This window comes from Peromyscus californicus, unplaced genomic scaffold (assembly GCF_007827085.1).
Source record: "Peromyscus californicus insignis strain IS unplaced genomic scaffold, ASM782708v3 Scaffold_11__1_contigs__length_118956290, whole genome shotgun sequence".
NCBI lineage: Eukaryota > Metazoa > Chordata > Mammalia > Rodentia > Cricetidae > Peromyscus > Peromyscus californicus.
Window position 1 is genome coordinate 118,585,608 of NW_026294402.1, and position 15,857 is coordinate 118,601,464.

Genomic DNA, 15,857 nt, shown 5'->3' on the forward strand with positions numbered 1-15,857 from the left:
ACATGGTATGTACTCACTCATAAGTGGATACTAGATATAAAGCAAAGAATAATCAGACTACAACCCACAGAACCAGGGAGGCTATATAGCGGGGGGGGGGGGGGGGGGGGGGGGGGGGACTAGGAGAAGCCATAGGCCATACAGTCTGTAATTTAAAAAAAAAAAAAAAAGTGTTTTAGATCATAGGTCAGCTTTCACTACTCAATTCCCGGTTTTCTTAGCATCCCATATACATCACATTAAAAAGGCACACAACAGCAGCACAGGACAGGAGACCTGCAAGGAACATGGGCTGCCTCTGCTTTAAACCAGACTACTGGGCCATGAGCCTAGAGCAAAGCTTGCCTCCACATGCTTCAGGGAAACACAGTCCCAGAAGAGCTCATTTTGAGCCTCTAGAAGTGGCTTACTAGCATGCTCACATACATTAGCCCAAATGGCTAACTCCTTTCCAAAAGGCCCTGAGGATTCCTAGAAATGCTATGAACCATTAAATTCTAGTCACACTTGAAGACCCAAAGAACACCCGAGTACTAGGGTAACTGAATAGAAGTTTTCCCACCTAGTGACATTCCAAGACAAAGAACAGAGCTTTCAACCATAGTTGAAACCCAGTTGAAACTGGGCCCCACAGGAAATCACCTACAATGCCACTAAAACCTGGAGGAGCAAGCCAGAAGTCGGCACACAGCTTCCTTAACTTCTTTGAAGTCTATTTGCATGGCCTCAAAAGGTATGAATACATTATGAGGAGAGGAGAAAAACAGCTAAAAAGTAGACTGTTTTAGAAAACACTTCATGATTCTAGGAATGAAGACTAACTTACTGTTAGACTTTACTTGTCCAAAGTCATACAATTGAAGGCTTCAGTGCTGGTACAGTGGGTGAAGAATGGGAGAAGGGAGTGAAGCAGGAACCTTTCCAGATTCCTGATACATCATTACACACTGCTCTACACCATGAACTTGAGTTTCTTACCAATCTCACAAGACCAACTCACACCACAGTGACATTAAAGATATACACAGGACAAACACTTCAGAACTGCCACCTTTCCTGACTTGCCCAGAGTCAGAGGATGCAGCTGGTAGAAATCACTGAGTCTTTGATGTTAGTGTTCTTAATACTGTTTCCATCTATAAGAAGAAACACCATGGTATGCCTGGAAGCGCTATTGCTAGAACACCCAACACACTCTAACACTGTGGCCTTTGAGGCCAGCCAAAGAGCCTATGTGCTGATTTTAAAGTGATTCCATACTTGTCAGAGATGCTGACGAGACAAAATGCACAAACTTTTCTAACCTTTCTTCAAATTTTGGGTTCACTTGTTCCCCATGTATGTGTGCTTCACTTCTGGGTTGACTGGGGTGATGAGAGAGGGAGAGAGTCATTGGGGATGGAGATGGGAGAAAGGTATGAGGGAAATCATCTGAGGTTTAGTCACTCACAAAATGGTGTGCTGAGCAGACTCTGCTATGGGCTTCAACACAGGACCTTCTGGCTTCTGGTGCAAAGCAGCCAAGATAAATGGATTAAAGGAACTGCACAGAGATCTCAAGACAGGACTGTAAATTAGGATCCACAAAGGAAGAAGGGTGTGTAGGTGGTATGATATGTTTGTGTGTTTTTTTAGAAGTTTATAGTAAGTCAAAGCCAGGGCATTCAGCTCTTCCTGAATGAGGGCCCAACCAGATATAAGAAGTTACTTAGCAACTCTGCATGATAAGAAATATCCTTGAGTCAGGCGGTGGTGGTGCACGCCTTTAATTCCAGCACGCAGGAGGCAGAGCCAGGTGGATCTCTGTGAGTTCGAGGCCAGTCTGGTCTACAGAGAGAGATCCAGGATAGGCACCAAAACTACACAGAGAAACCCTATTTCAAAAAACCAAAAAAAAAAAAAAAAAAAAAAAAAAAAAAAAAAAAAAAAAAAAAAAAGAAGAAGAAGAAGAAGAAGAAAGAAAAAAAAAAGAAATATCCTTGAGATTCTTACTCTCTTCACTTCAAATGTAAGTTTCCTGAGCAAACTGCTGGAAAAGTAGCCTAGCAACTCTAAAAATTTTTCTGGTTTATTGTTTATTTATTCATTCATTTAGTGTGTGTGTGTGTGTGTGTGTGTGTGTGTGCATGCTAGGCCATGTATATGTCATGGCACATGTGGGGAGGTTAACCTGCAGGAGTCTGTTCTTTCTTTCAACCATGTGAGTTCTAGGGATGAAACTTTGGTCATCAGGCATGATGGCCAATGTCTTTACCTAATTGTTGTGCAAGCCTGTTAATATTCTGACCTGCCCCTTTGAAATCCTGCCCCTTTGAAATCCTGCCCCTTGGGGCTGCCCTGCATCCTGATGTAGAAGCCTCTTTTTAAGGAAAAACTCTGCCCCTTGCTCTCTCTCTCTCTCTTTCGCTTTTCCTCCCACAAGGTGTGCACCCCTTGAATCCCCTCTTTCTCTCTGTCTCTCTCTTTTCTATCTTTCTCTTCATCTCTCTATTAGAATAAACTCTCCATGTGCATACAGCGTCTGGGTTGTGAATTGCTGGCTGCTGCCACCGCCATACCTGCATGGCATGCATCTGCCCAGCCTGCCGCTGCATCTGCGCAGCATGCCAGCATGGTTCCCAGCACGAGTGGGATACCCTTTCCCACATGTGAATAATTCATAACAAAGCCCCCCAAACTAGCAACTAAAGAAAATGATTTTTTTTTAAAGAGGGAGGCAGTGTTATACACTTCCAAAGAGTGCCATGAACAGAGACTTTCCAGTGTGAATAGCCCAGTTGGGAAGTAACATTTAGAACCCTGACCATTTCTGCTTAGTCTAAATTCAGGTAGTTTCCATGAGCTTGAATCATATAATAGGTGCCCAATGTGCCTGGACTGGATTTCTTGGGTTCTTGGTCACCCATAGACTTCATGCTATATCTAGCTATTTGCAGAAGAGGTGTTCACAAAGAAACTTTAGGCAGGCCAATGGAAGACAGGTGGTCCTTCCCTTCATGACTTGGCTTACCTCAGAGATGGACCTGACAAATCGGATCCCATCATTTGCTCCCTTCACCTTGGCTAGGCACGCACAGAAGTAATCCCAATAGTCCTTCTTGCTACCCAGGAGGCTAGCCTTCTCCTTCTGATCAAACTGAGCAAAGAAAGGAACAGAGAGGAAGTCTGAGCCCACTGTTGTTCATACTCCATTAACACAATAAACATTACTAGCTTCTTGGGGACAGGCACTGAGGGAGGCCTCTTGCTGTTCTTACTTTAATTTATTGGCAAACCAGAGTATCTTAATCTCAAAACAAGAGTGTTTTAATTCACAAACTTTTAGATGTGAAACTGAGGCTAGTAAATACCAGTTCAAGGTCATATTAACTAGTAAGATTTAGGAATAATAGTTATCATAAAAGATTTATCTCTTGGTACTTGCCTAGCATATACAAAGCCTGAGTTGTAGTTCTAGTATAGCAAACTAGAGTGACTGACTGATAGAAAAAGGAAAGAAGGAAGGTAGAAAGGAGGAAGAAAGGAAGGCAAGAATGATAAAAGGAAAGTGATAAAAAGAAAAAAAGAAGAAGAGATTTATTTTAAGGGTTACTACCATAGTTTGGTGGAAAACCTCCAATGTGATAAGGAAATTCAAGTGAAGAGTCTTATGTCAACATTCAGAGTATTAACTGTGCCGTAACTTAGGGAACTGAGGTAATGACATTTTATCCATTACTCAACTCTCAAGAGTTAATACTATGTTAAAATACAAGAAAAATTTAAATGAATGTCAGTATTGAGTACTTTCAAATTCAAAACCAAAATGGGCTTAACTGGAAAAGGTAAAAAAAACAAAACAAAACAAAAAATCCAAACAAACAAAGCAAACCCTCATAACCACCTGGTGTCAAAGAACCAGCTGGAGGCGTAAGGTAAGTCCTTCCATGCCTGTCTTTATTTCTAGCAGCTCTCTCACCTATGTTCTCTGGTGGGATGTGATACTGTAAAAAGTATGGTAGGTATCTTTCTATACCATTTAGAGAATTTCACCCTGGTTATGGAACAAGATTCAAATGTGCTATTTTCAAATCTAGGTAACACAAAACAAAACCCAGGAGAACAGTAATGCCTCATACAACTGTGGTAAAATGATTGCAGGTCATTTCCTGCCTATTTCAAAAGTATGGGATTCCCAAATCAGCAGAGTTGTCTGAGTCAAATTAAGCAGACACAAAAGTTACACCATGAAAATGTTAAAAGAATGTTTGCTTGACTAACCCTGATTTATAAATAGCCATATACACAGTAACCATGCTTGAGCAAGGCTCTGAAATTGGCCTTGATGATCTTCCAGAGTCTGCTCTCTTGGAAACCGCCTTTATACCTGGCTTATGTTCATATAGTGTGTCTGTAAGGGTGAGACACCAAACTACAGGGTTCAACAAGTTCTCAAAGGGTGTAAGTAACTACCCTACCCTACAGTCAAGAGCTTTGTTGGACAGGCCTGTGACTTGCCTTAAGATGGCTTAAATCTTAGAGGAATGTTTTCAGTTCCCAGAACGTCCTGACTCATACGGGAGGACTGAGCTCTTGGGACTGTTCTGACTCTTAGTCTCACCACAAGGGCTTGATTGTTCCATTGTGCTTTCTGAACCACATCCTGGAAACTGATAAAAGTCACTCAAATGGGGAACAAGAGACAACTGTGACAAAACCAACACACAACAGGAGCCACTTACTTGCAGAAGATACTCAAGCTTATAAGAAAACTTGTGCAAGCTGGTGCTGTCATCGGTGATTGGTTCTCCTCCTTCCTTAAATTCATTGCTTAGTTCTGTTACTGCATCTTTAAAACAGACAAACAGGAACATAGGACTAGAGAGACATATCTGTCTATTTTACATTTTAACAGCCCTTAAATTAGCATGCATCTTAGATGTACTGAAAAGTAAGTCTGAGAAAGCAGAAATAACAACAGGAAGCACAAGGATAAGTGGTCAGTGATGGTCACCTTAGAAACACACAAGACTTGTAAATATTCAGGTGATATAACTTCAGGTAGGAGAGTCAAAATGTACTAAGATCCCATAGACACTGCAACAGCTTGCTGACTGGGCACACGTTTTAATATTCATCCCTGTGTATCCACCATCAAGCTAGCACTATGTATACACAGTCAGTCAACAAATGGTTACTATGTGGATCAATCATGCAGTGTCACAAAACAAAACACCCAACACTGGGTATTCACAAAGTAAAAATATTTATTTAACATTTTAGCAGTCCTGGGATTAGGATTCATGTTAGATGTGTTGAAAAATAAGGCAATACTTTCTCTGCAATGGTGCATTAAACAAGAAACACACCTAAAAACAAGGCATCAATTCTGGAGGCCCCAAATGGTGGTCTCTGGTATTTAATAGTGTGAAGTTCCCTTTCATAATTTGTCCCCACAGTAATTAAACCATACCTAAAAGACGACTCTGTGAAACCAGCATTGAGTTCTTTTCAGGGTGGTCATGACCCAATCACCTGTCACTAGACTCTAAAGAGGTTCCATTTCTCTCCAACAGTGTGAGCCAAGCTTCTAGCACAAACCATACCATTCACTTACAACCCTATCAGCACAGGTTGAATACAGATTTCAGAGCATCAGTAAGTATAAGTAACAGTAACAATGATAACAATATCTGTTTCTGTTAATTGGATTCCCAAGAGGGGTCAGACCTTTACATGTATTTTTCATTAATGGAGTATCTGCCTTATTTCAATAAGCCTGAAATGTTATGTAATATGCACTCTAGTTTTAGCACTGAGAAAAGATGAAAAAATTAAATATGATATAGAATCCAAGAAATCTCTTATTATCACCCCCATTTTACATTTAAAGGATACAGGGGCCAGAGACTCAGCTTAAGATCCTGTTGGCAAACAGCAGAGCTCTAAGCAGACATTGGTCCCTTCACCTCTCTGGAGAGCAGTTTGCTCCCCTTGTTTGTCGGTTGGGTTTGGTGACAGGATGTAGGTTTCAAGACTACTGAATCAACTGTGAGATTTCTGTGAGGCTAATATAGATTCATAAGGCTTTCTTTGAAAACTTGCCACTGTGACATAGAAAAGACTATCTTGTGGTGAAACTTCTAAAGGCCAATGGCAAACACAGATTTGCCCAAACTGTCATTTATTTTCTCTATATGTCTGTATAGATTAAACAAAACAAAAAACACTAAACACTTTAGCTGAAAGTCTAATGTGGTCACGAGCTAAGACTGATGATGTATAACCCCAAGCTTTGTTCCATACTGGTTCTGTGATAGTAAGAAAGGCAGATACTCCACTGTGTCTATTTTCTTCACTGCAAAAACGGTAGTAGCAATGGCATCTACCTCATAGGACCAAACAAGAAGATTCCACAGGTCACTATCGGTAACATGTATACACAGCAGTGTCTTATGTACCTGAAACACCATACAAAATATGAGGCCCCAAAGCACTATAAAAAGCAAATCTGAGAAAATGGGTTGGACCTTGTTGGCTTTGGATCTCAGATGCAGACTGTGGACTGCACTGAGGGTATCCCAGACTAACGGCCTTTACTATAAGATTTGTACTTGTTTGTCTAGTCTAAACAGTCAGGAATCTGGATTTCTAGGCTGTCAGGGAAGTGTCACTGTGACCTCTGCAGGCACAGCTCAGTGGCAAATGTGCTGGCACTCCAGAGGATTATAAAAATCAAGCCAGGCAGAGTTGGGGGTGACAGATCTACTAAAATCTGGTCCTTGGGAAGTCATCTAATAGGGTAAAACTTGGACTCTGCGGTCCACAGAAACGCTGTTATTCTGTCAAGGTCTAGCTGTAGTTTCGTCTGTTTCCCTTCTCCTGCCTTTCTCCAATGGGGAAAGACTACAAACCCAAGTGACTTCCTCAGGAAGCCTGGAGGTAGTAGGCCTGGTACTAAAATGCGTGAGACAATGGCCACCAGTGGCTGGGGGCTAGTGTGGGGAGATGCAACATGAAACCTCCAAGTACCTCACCTGCCTTGGTGCTTGAAGACAGGAGAATGTTCCTCCCCCTAAAGTCAAGCTCACCGAAGTCCAACAAGGGGCGGGGGTGACTCCACCAAAGGCAACTAGGCAGCCTAAAGCACAAAGAGCTGAAACTAGCCCCAGTCCTCTCACTGGTATTTGATTTTGTTCACAAACTAGCTGTGTTGCTATGAGAGGAGTATAAAGTAAGCCCTCCCATTGCACAGAGGCTGGCTATCTGAGAACCAAATATTTTAATATGATGTGTACTATGTGTGAACAAAGAGGAAAGGGCTGAATTCTGACAATCAACAGCCAAGGCACAGGCCCAAGTTCCTCAAAACCAAGCCCAATTCACCAGCCACTCAAGCAGACCTTGTAGATCACGGATGATCCTCTGGAGCTGGGTCTCAGCGCTGTTAGAAGCCATGGTGTCCCCCTTTCTGGGATGTGTAGGTCCAAGACAGACTATCACCTCAGTGCTGTGTGGCTGCCAGTCAGCAGTGGTCAGACTTCATGGTGGCACCTGTACAGGGAAGAGATCACAGTTTAAAGAGTGTAGAGGACATCCACTCTAGGCACTTTCCTTGAAGAGATGGATTGACCTTTTCTGTGTGAATCTTGTTAGCAGGTACTCTCAAGTTTGCTTCTGATGTACTTATACTCTGACACTATGACATGCTTCTACACTGTTCTTTGGTTTGTCAACTTGACACAAGGTATGCTTTGCTTTGTTTTGTTTGTCAACTTGATACAGCTAGAGTTATCAAAGAGGGAACCATAAGTGAGAAAATGCCTCTTATGACTGGCCTGTGCACAAGCCTCTAGATCATTTCTTTATTTAGTGATTGATGTGGGAAGGCCCAGCCCATTGTGGTTGGTGCCACCATTGGGCAGGTGGTCCTGGATGGTGTAAGAAAGCAGGCTGAGCAAGTCATGAGGAACAATTCAGTCAGCAGCACTCTTCTATGACTTCTACTCCAGTTCCTGCCTTGGTGTCCCTCAGTAATGGGAATGTGACTGGAGAGTTTTAAGATAAAATATACTCTTTCTTCCTCAAGTTGCTTTTGGTCACAGTCTTTATCACAGTAATAGAAACCCTAACTAAAATACAGACTTAGCAAGAAGCAAGATCAACTTAATAGCATAACTGGTTATTTCTGAGCTGTCCATCCTGTCTCTTGGGACAGAAGTGCCTCATATTTCATCTTCAGAAAAGTCTTCAGTGGCTCCCTTACCGTTTTCCACAGAGGTCAAACCTGCTTATTTCAAATTTTGACATCACTAAACCTTGAGGAGCCAGCTCTGTTCAGAGCCATTTTTCTTATATTCCTTTCTAAGGAACAGCCAGAAACTTCTAGCTAGGCAGTGTTGGGGGGTGGGGATGGGGGCAAGAGGCAGGGGATACATACCCTGCTTCTGAGAGGGACAGCATAGCCTGTCTAGTAGAAAGTGGCTCCTCCATTGTCAGTGGTTTGAGCCTCTTCTGCCCTGTGTTCTGCTAAACCCGAGGGTGAAAATATTCCCTGACCAGCCACCCAGGAGCCTACATAGCCCTCCCTTCAGCCCAGGATAAGGTACTATTTTAAGCTCAGTCATAGTTTTCTCCAGCTTGGAGAGTCCCCTACTTGGGCAGCTGTTAATGTCATTTAAGGACACAGTAGTGTTTGAAGACCAACAAAAAGGAATGTGAGCAGCTGGAAGGGAGTGATGACTATGCATTTGGACTCAAGACCTTTCAGATGCTTTAATTTACCCTTTAAGTATCTTGTGTGAAGGTGCAATGTCTGCTATAAGGACAGTAGCAGCCACATTACTGACAGCCTGCTCAGGGCTCTGGTCTATATTTTACACAGAGCACTTACTTTTCACAATCATCATGGTAAGGTAAACACCTTCCTGTTTACAAAGGAAAATCTGATGTTCTGTAACCTAAGGCCCAAGGCCAATGAGTAGAGCTGACTTGATTACTGTTCTATGTGATTTCAAACCTGGGGTTTTCCCAGTAAATCCTGGTGAACTTTTAGGACAGCACAATCATCACTACAGAAAATGACTTAACTCTTCTACTGGCTCCTAAGAACTACCTTCAACTTCAGTGGTTCCCAATAACATGCCACACTGAGTCTATCTAACATGTGCCAGCTCTTACTCATTCAGTGCTGGGCTTCCTTCTAGCTTCAGGAGATGGGACAAGGAAGCCCTGGAAAGGAAATGGCTTTAGCCATAAACAACTCCAAATATTTATAAGCATTCTAGTGAGTAGTCAGGTGACTGGTCAGGTCAGCATAGGCTTGTCTATTTTTAACTCACAAGCCAACACAGTTGTGACTCAGTGGAAACATAGAGGACTTCTCAAGCCCAGGAAGAAAGAACCAGGCACTCAGCTAGACCACAGTCCCACTAATGCATGACACAGAACTTCACAGAGTCAAGGTTCAGGAGTTCTTGAACCACTCTATAAAGGCCCCCAACAACTACTGGTACCATTCATCAAGTATAATAGACTGGGGACAGGAGTGGTTCATGAGAAGCCTGCTTCTCATCCCAGTGTTTCTCCTAGGTCACATGCTGAACACAGAGACCAGGCAGAGTCTAGTCATAGCTCTAGAGAGGGCCAAAGCCTATGCTCAGTTAACTTTTTTCCTTAATTAAAAAAAATTATTTATTTATTTATTTTATGTAAACAAGTGCTCTATCTGCATGTATGCCTGCACCCCAGAAAAGGGCATCTGATCTCACTGCATATAGTTGTGAGCCACCATGTGGTCGCTGGGAATTGAACTCAGGACCTCTGGAAAAGCAGCCAATGCTCTTAACCACTGAGCCATCTCTTCAGCCCCTGGCCTCTTCACACAAGGCCCAGGCAGACAGTCTCTGTCTTAGTTTGCTTTCTATTACTGAGACAAAACACCATGATCAAGCTGGGTGGTGGTGGCTCATACCTTTAATCCCAGCCTTCAGAAGGTAGAGGCATGTGGATCTCTGAGTTCAAGGCCAGCCTGGTCTGTAGAGCAAGTGCCATGACAGCTAGGGCTACACAGAGAAACCCTGTCTTGAAAAACCAAAAGCCAAACCAAATCAAAACAAAAACCCCTTGATGACTAAAAGCAACTTGAGGAGAAAAGGTTTATTTCAGTTTACAGTTATAGTCTGTCATGAAAGGAAGTCAGGACAGGAACTTGTGACGGAAACCCAGGGGCAGGAACTGAAGGAGAGGTCATAGAGGCACAAGGCTTACTAGCTTGTTCTTCATGGCTTACTTAGCCTGCTTTCTTATCCAAGCCAAGACCATCTGCCCAAGGGAGGTACTGCCTGCAGTAGGCTGGGCCCTTCCCACAGCATTCATTAAGAAAATGCCCCCAAAACCTGCCTCTGGGCCAATCTGATGTCTCTATTGAAGTTCCTTCTCCCCATATAACCCTGGCTTGTGTCAAGCTGACAAAACAAACAAACAAACAAACAATCATGAAATCTATCCAGTACAGCCCCTACTGGTGAGGTAGGAATGACTCTGTATCCTCACTATCTACATGTGGCCCTATCGTCACCCTTTGTTAGATGTTTTGTGCAGGCAGAGAGGCTCATAAGGTACAGTAGTCCAGCTTTGCTGAAGCTGAGCGACAATGCTGGCTAGTTTTATGTCAATTTGATACAAGTTAACCTCATCTGAGAGGAGGGAGTCTCAACTGAGAAAATGCTTCCATACAAGCCTGTAGGACATTTCCTTAATTAGTGACTGATGTGAGATGGTCCAGCTCATTGTGGGTGGGGCTACCCATGAATTACTAGTCCTGGGTTCTATAGGAAAACTGTCGAGCAAGTCAAGAGGAGCAAGACAGTAAGCAGAACTTCTCCATTGCTTCTGCATAAGTTCCTGCCTTCAGCTTCTTGCTCTGCTGGAGTTCCTGTCCTGACTTCCTTCAATAATGAACAGTGATATGGAAGAATAAGTCAAATAAACCCTTTCCTCCCCAAGATGCTTTTGGTGATGGTATTTCATTACACCAATACTAATCCTAACTAAGACAGAAACTGATACCAGAAGTGGGGTTATTGTTGTGCCCATGCTGTCTTGGAGAAGATTGTGGAAGAACTTTGGAACTTTGGGCTAAAAAAGCCATTGAGTGTTGAGACTTCTGTGGGCTGTTCTGTAGGCGCTTGGAAGACAACATTGAGAACAATGCTGATGATAGAGGCCTGGTGAGAGTTCCTTAAAGACTCTACTAATGTCGTTTGCTATTTTGGACTAAGAACCTGTGGTTCTAGACAGCTGGGCTGAAGAATTGGCTGTGATTAACAAGAGATTAGAAACACTAAAGTGAAACCTTTGCTTTGCTGGGACAATGGATGCTGGTCAGCTGAGGCTGAAGAATCAGCTATGATTAAGAGACCAGCATCATGAAGGTGAAGTCCTCTAGAAAGTGTTTCCTCAGGGTCAGCAGACAGAAACTGTGTTCCAGGAGAGGCCAAGGTTCTACCTCATGCTGGTGCTGAACTTAGCTGTGTAAGAGTTACCCAAGTGGTATAGGCTGAAGACATGAAAGGGTCATAGAGAGTAGCTGAGGCTTGGCTCTATGTGGCAGGCTGGAGTCCCTGAAGAGAGCACAGGAGAGGCTATTGGTCAAAGTATAGCTCAGCTGCAACAAGAGACCCCAGCATTTTGGATATGCCAGTACCATGGGTTGACTGCCAAGAACAGCAACAGCCATGGAAGTCTGCCTGAGCTTAGGAGACAAGCTATGTGTGCTGAAGAGAGTGGAACAGAAGTGACCCAGGCCCTGTGGAGGAGCCCAGAAGACTGTGAGTGGATTCCAGACCTTGGACACTGAGTTATTTACAAAGTTGGAGTTTGGCTTTGCTTTGTTTAGATTTTGACTATGCTCTGGTTCTTTGCTCTTGAAGTAAGAAAGTATCTAATTTATTTTTGATTTTATAGGAGTCTGAAGTTGGGAAACTTCAATTTTTTTTAGAGATTGAACTTTTTTAAAGTATTGGCAGTTGTAAGACTATTAGACTTCTTAAGTTTGTAAAATGTTTTATGTTGTGATGTTAATATTAATGTGTGACCATGGGGATGAACAAGAAAGGAAAGGTTGTAGCTTAACAATGATGTGTTTGTGTGTCAAGCTGACAAGGGGTCAATTGTGCTGGCTAGTTTTATGTCAACCTGACACAAACTATAGTCATCTGAGAGGAGAGAACCTCAATTTAGAAAATGCCTTCATAAGATCAGGTTGTAGGCAAGTTTGTACGGTATTTTTTTAATTAGTGATTGATGTGGAAGGGCCTCAACCATTGTGGATGGGGCCACTTATGGGCTGGGGTTTGAGGTTCTAAAAGAAAACAGGGTGAGCAAGCCATGAGGAGCAAACCAATAAGCAGTACCCCTCGGTGGCCTCTGCATCAGCTCTAGCTTCCTGCCCTGTTTGAGCTCCTGCCATGATTTCCTTCAGTAATGGACTATGATGTGGAAGTATAAGCCAAATAAACCCTATCTTCCTCAAGTGGCTTTGGTCATGGTGAAATATCATAGCAACAGTAACAAAGAAGCTATCTATCAAGGAGAACAAGGGAAAAACATCTGGTATCCAGATAGAATACAAGTGGCCCACGAAGGGCTATAGATAACAACTCCTACGTACTTGGCAATAAAGAGAAATGAGTCATAGAAATTACAACCAGGCATTGAGCCTTCAAGGTGTTGTTCTGAGTTTAAAGAAACCCCTGGAAAGGTTATATATTTTATGCTTATGTTAATACAATGTTTTTTCAAAGAGAAACCAGAATACTTGTTGCAGAAAATGGGGAACAGATGGGTATAACTGCAAAAGGGCATATGGTGGTAGAGGAAATGGAACAACTATGCTCTATATCTTGTTTATGGTGGCATGTGTCAAAATTCACACAATGAGCTGGATTTGGTAGAACACCCATAATTCTAGCAATTGAGAGGCTGAGACAAGAGGACTGCTGTGAGTTCAAATCTAGCCTGTTCTATATAAACAGCTGGGGTATGTAGCAAGACTCTATCTCAAAACAAAAACCAGAGGGCTAGGGTTGTAGCCCTACTGGTAGTGCTTGCCTAGGGATACTCAAAGCATGGGTTCAAGCCCCAGTACTCAAAGACCAAAAACAAAATAAAAACAACAAAAATAACCAAAATCCCTAAACAACAACAAATCAGAAAAAAACAAACACAAACCCCAATAATAATAAATAAAAACTCACCTAACTGTGAATTATATTTCCCCTCAAAGCAGAAGTGTGATAATTTTTTTAAACATGATGGGAGCTCACAAAGGGACAATTTACTTCTGAATGCTGAAAGGAAAGAGTGATAGATTCCCTGTGATGACCACTGAGTTGCCAGGATGTCCCTGAAAAGAAGCAGGTAGAAGAGAGGCCAGATGGAGGTATAGTGAAGATGAAGTCTACAGCTTTCCTGCACTACTTATTCCATTGTAACCAACCCAGGGCATGTGGCTTCCAGATGCAATCATGAAGGAAGATGACTGCACCCTTATTCCATGAAGCCCATGGCTGTATGCACAGGCAACATAAGTGTTAAAATGAGGCTGAGGTGCATGCTCCTGGGGGAGGGGAGCTTGGAAAAGAGGTTAGAACAAGCAACTGTAGCTAACATCCAGGCTGAGGATGGGAGCATGTGTGTATCATACAACCCACTGAATTTTCTAGATTCTAGCTATTTGGAGTCTGGCCTTAAGGAAAAGATGTATGCCAATTAAATCAAGATCTTGGCACAAGGAAGCTGGATACACACAAAAATGGATTCTTTTATGATTTTGTAGCTGAGCTCCCAGCATTCAAGGGGCAGAGATAAGTATATTTCTGTGAGTTAAAATCAAACCTAGTCTACATAGTGAATTCCAGGCCATCCAGGGCTACATAGTGAGACCCAGTTTTATTTTATTTATTTATTTAGTTTTTTTTGAGACAGTGTTTCTCTGTATAGTTTTGGTGCCTGTCCTGGATTTCACACTGTAGACCAGGCTGGCCTTGAACTCACAGAGATCCGCCTGGCTCTGCCTCCCAAGTGCTGGGATTAAAGGCGTGCACCACAACTGCCCAGCTGAGGCCCAGTATTAAACACACACACACACACACACACACACACACACACACACACACAAACTAAATTTTGTGGTTCTTGAGAACTGCTGCTCATTGTTCATGGCACAATAACATGTCCATGGCACTCTCTATGGGACTTTATTTTGGTTGTACTTGGCTGGTATCAAGTTCCCAGGTCACAGGGTGAACTGTTCTCCATTACTGATTTCACATGCTGATTTTCCAGAGTCTATGACAGTGGTTTTCAGCTTTCCTAATGCCACAACACTTTAATACCACTGGTTCTCACCTTCCTAATGCTATGACCCTTTAATACAGTTCCTCATGTTGACCTCCAACCATAAAATTATTTTTGTTGCCACTTCTTAACTGTAATTTTGCCTCTGTTATGTATCATAATGTAAATATCTGTGTTTTCTGATGGTCTTAGGCAACTCCAGTGAAAGAGTCATTTGATGCCCTCCCCAAAGGGGTTTCGACCCATAGGTTAAGAACCATTGTTCCTGTTGTGGTGATCCCAACCATAAAATTATCACATTGTTACTTCATAATTGTAATTTTGCTACTCTTATGAGTCATAATGTAAATATTTAATATGCAGAATATCTGACATATGACCCCTATGGGCGTCACAACCCACATGTTGAGAACCACTGGTCAATGAGCTTAAAACAACAACAACAACAAAACAGGCTACACTCTGAGCAGTCACCTCACAGTGACTCAGGAAGAACATCAAAACTCCCTGAGGAGAACATTGCTATCCCGACAATACTGTTTCAATGGAATTCCTTGGAATACTGTATCCTTGATCTGGAGACTTATTAACAAGGGAAGACACAGAAGGCGGCAATATCCACACCATGGTCAACTTCCTTCTTGTGTCTCTACACAACTTCTAGAATGATGAAGTCTACTCTGATGTCTACAACTCTTGAGCAGACTGTTCCCCTAAATCAGAAAATACCAGAGCTTCCACACATGTAGCTAGAGTCTTTCTTGTCAACAACTCAATATTATGTTTAAGCTTATCCAAACACTTTAAGCCATTCAACTTCCTGGCAAAGAAGAAGAGACTAAATATGTTGTTTAAAAAAACAATTACTTTTACCTAGGACCAAGTACTGAGTTTCTACTCATGACCAAGGTATTCTTTTAGAGGTGAAGGATGTTTTCTGATTTCCAAATTAACTCTACACTTGCCCAGATGCCCTACATGCTATACACATCACATACAGTATATTAATTCCAAACTAAGAAATAAAGACACTCAGCCTAAAGCTTACTTACACCATTGTTCAAATGACTAGTATTCACAATGTTGCCTGCAAACTGGCTCAGGCATGAACAACACAGTGTCTGAGGAACCACACCAGGAAGAATCATAAGGGGAGGCAGCTAGGATGTGGAAATCAACCTTGCTATGCTTTCCTAAGACAACAACTAAGAAGTGACCCAGAGAGAACAGGGTATATCTGGATTCCTCCCCAGTCCCAAACAAAGTGAAACAACTGTAAATTCCACTTTAATCAAAACAAATACATGATATCAAAAGGCAGATGGCCTTTCTGGAAGAGTAAATAGCCTTGACCTGGGTCAACACACCCAGCAGTGTATACCTGGTCACAAACAACAAAGATGGGTGCCTTTGATTGGTACTTTTTACCTTAGAAGACCAGGAAGTCCCATTGGTTTGAACTGGAAACTGTTGCTGAACAGGCAGGCCACCCTCACTAGAACTTCACTAAGAGACTA

The 15,857-nt window shown here is 42.4% G+C and overlaps 1 protein-coding gene across 2 annotated transcripts in view; it reads right to left on the minus strand.

Moving 5' to 3' along the window:
• The window catches only part of Fyco1 (FYVE and coiled-coil domain autophagy adaptor 1), an 80,484-nt gene that overhangs the window by 58,130 nt on the left and 6,497 nt on the right, over positions 1 to 15,857 (minus strand). For both annotated transcript variants that reach the window (XM_052725813.1, XM_052725820.1), the window contains exons 2-4: positions 7,383 to 7,533; positions 4,722 to 4,828; positions 3,011 to 3,136 (exon numbers count right to left, since the gene is read on the minus strand). In XM_052725813.1, the coding sequence (XP_052581773.1) occupies positions 3,011 to 3,136; positions 4,722 to 4,828; positions 7,383 to 7,437 (288 nt within the window). In that variant the 5' untranslated portion in view covers positions 7,438 to 7,533. The remainder of the gene's footprint in view (positions 1 to 3,010; positions 3,137 to 4,721; positions 4,829 to 7,382; positions 7,534 to 15,857) is intronic.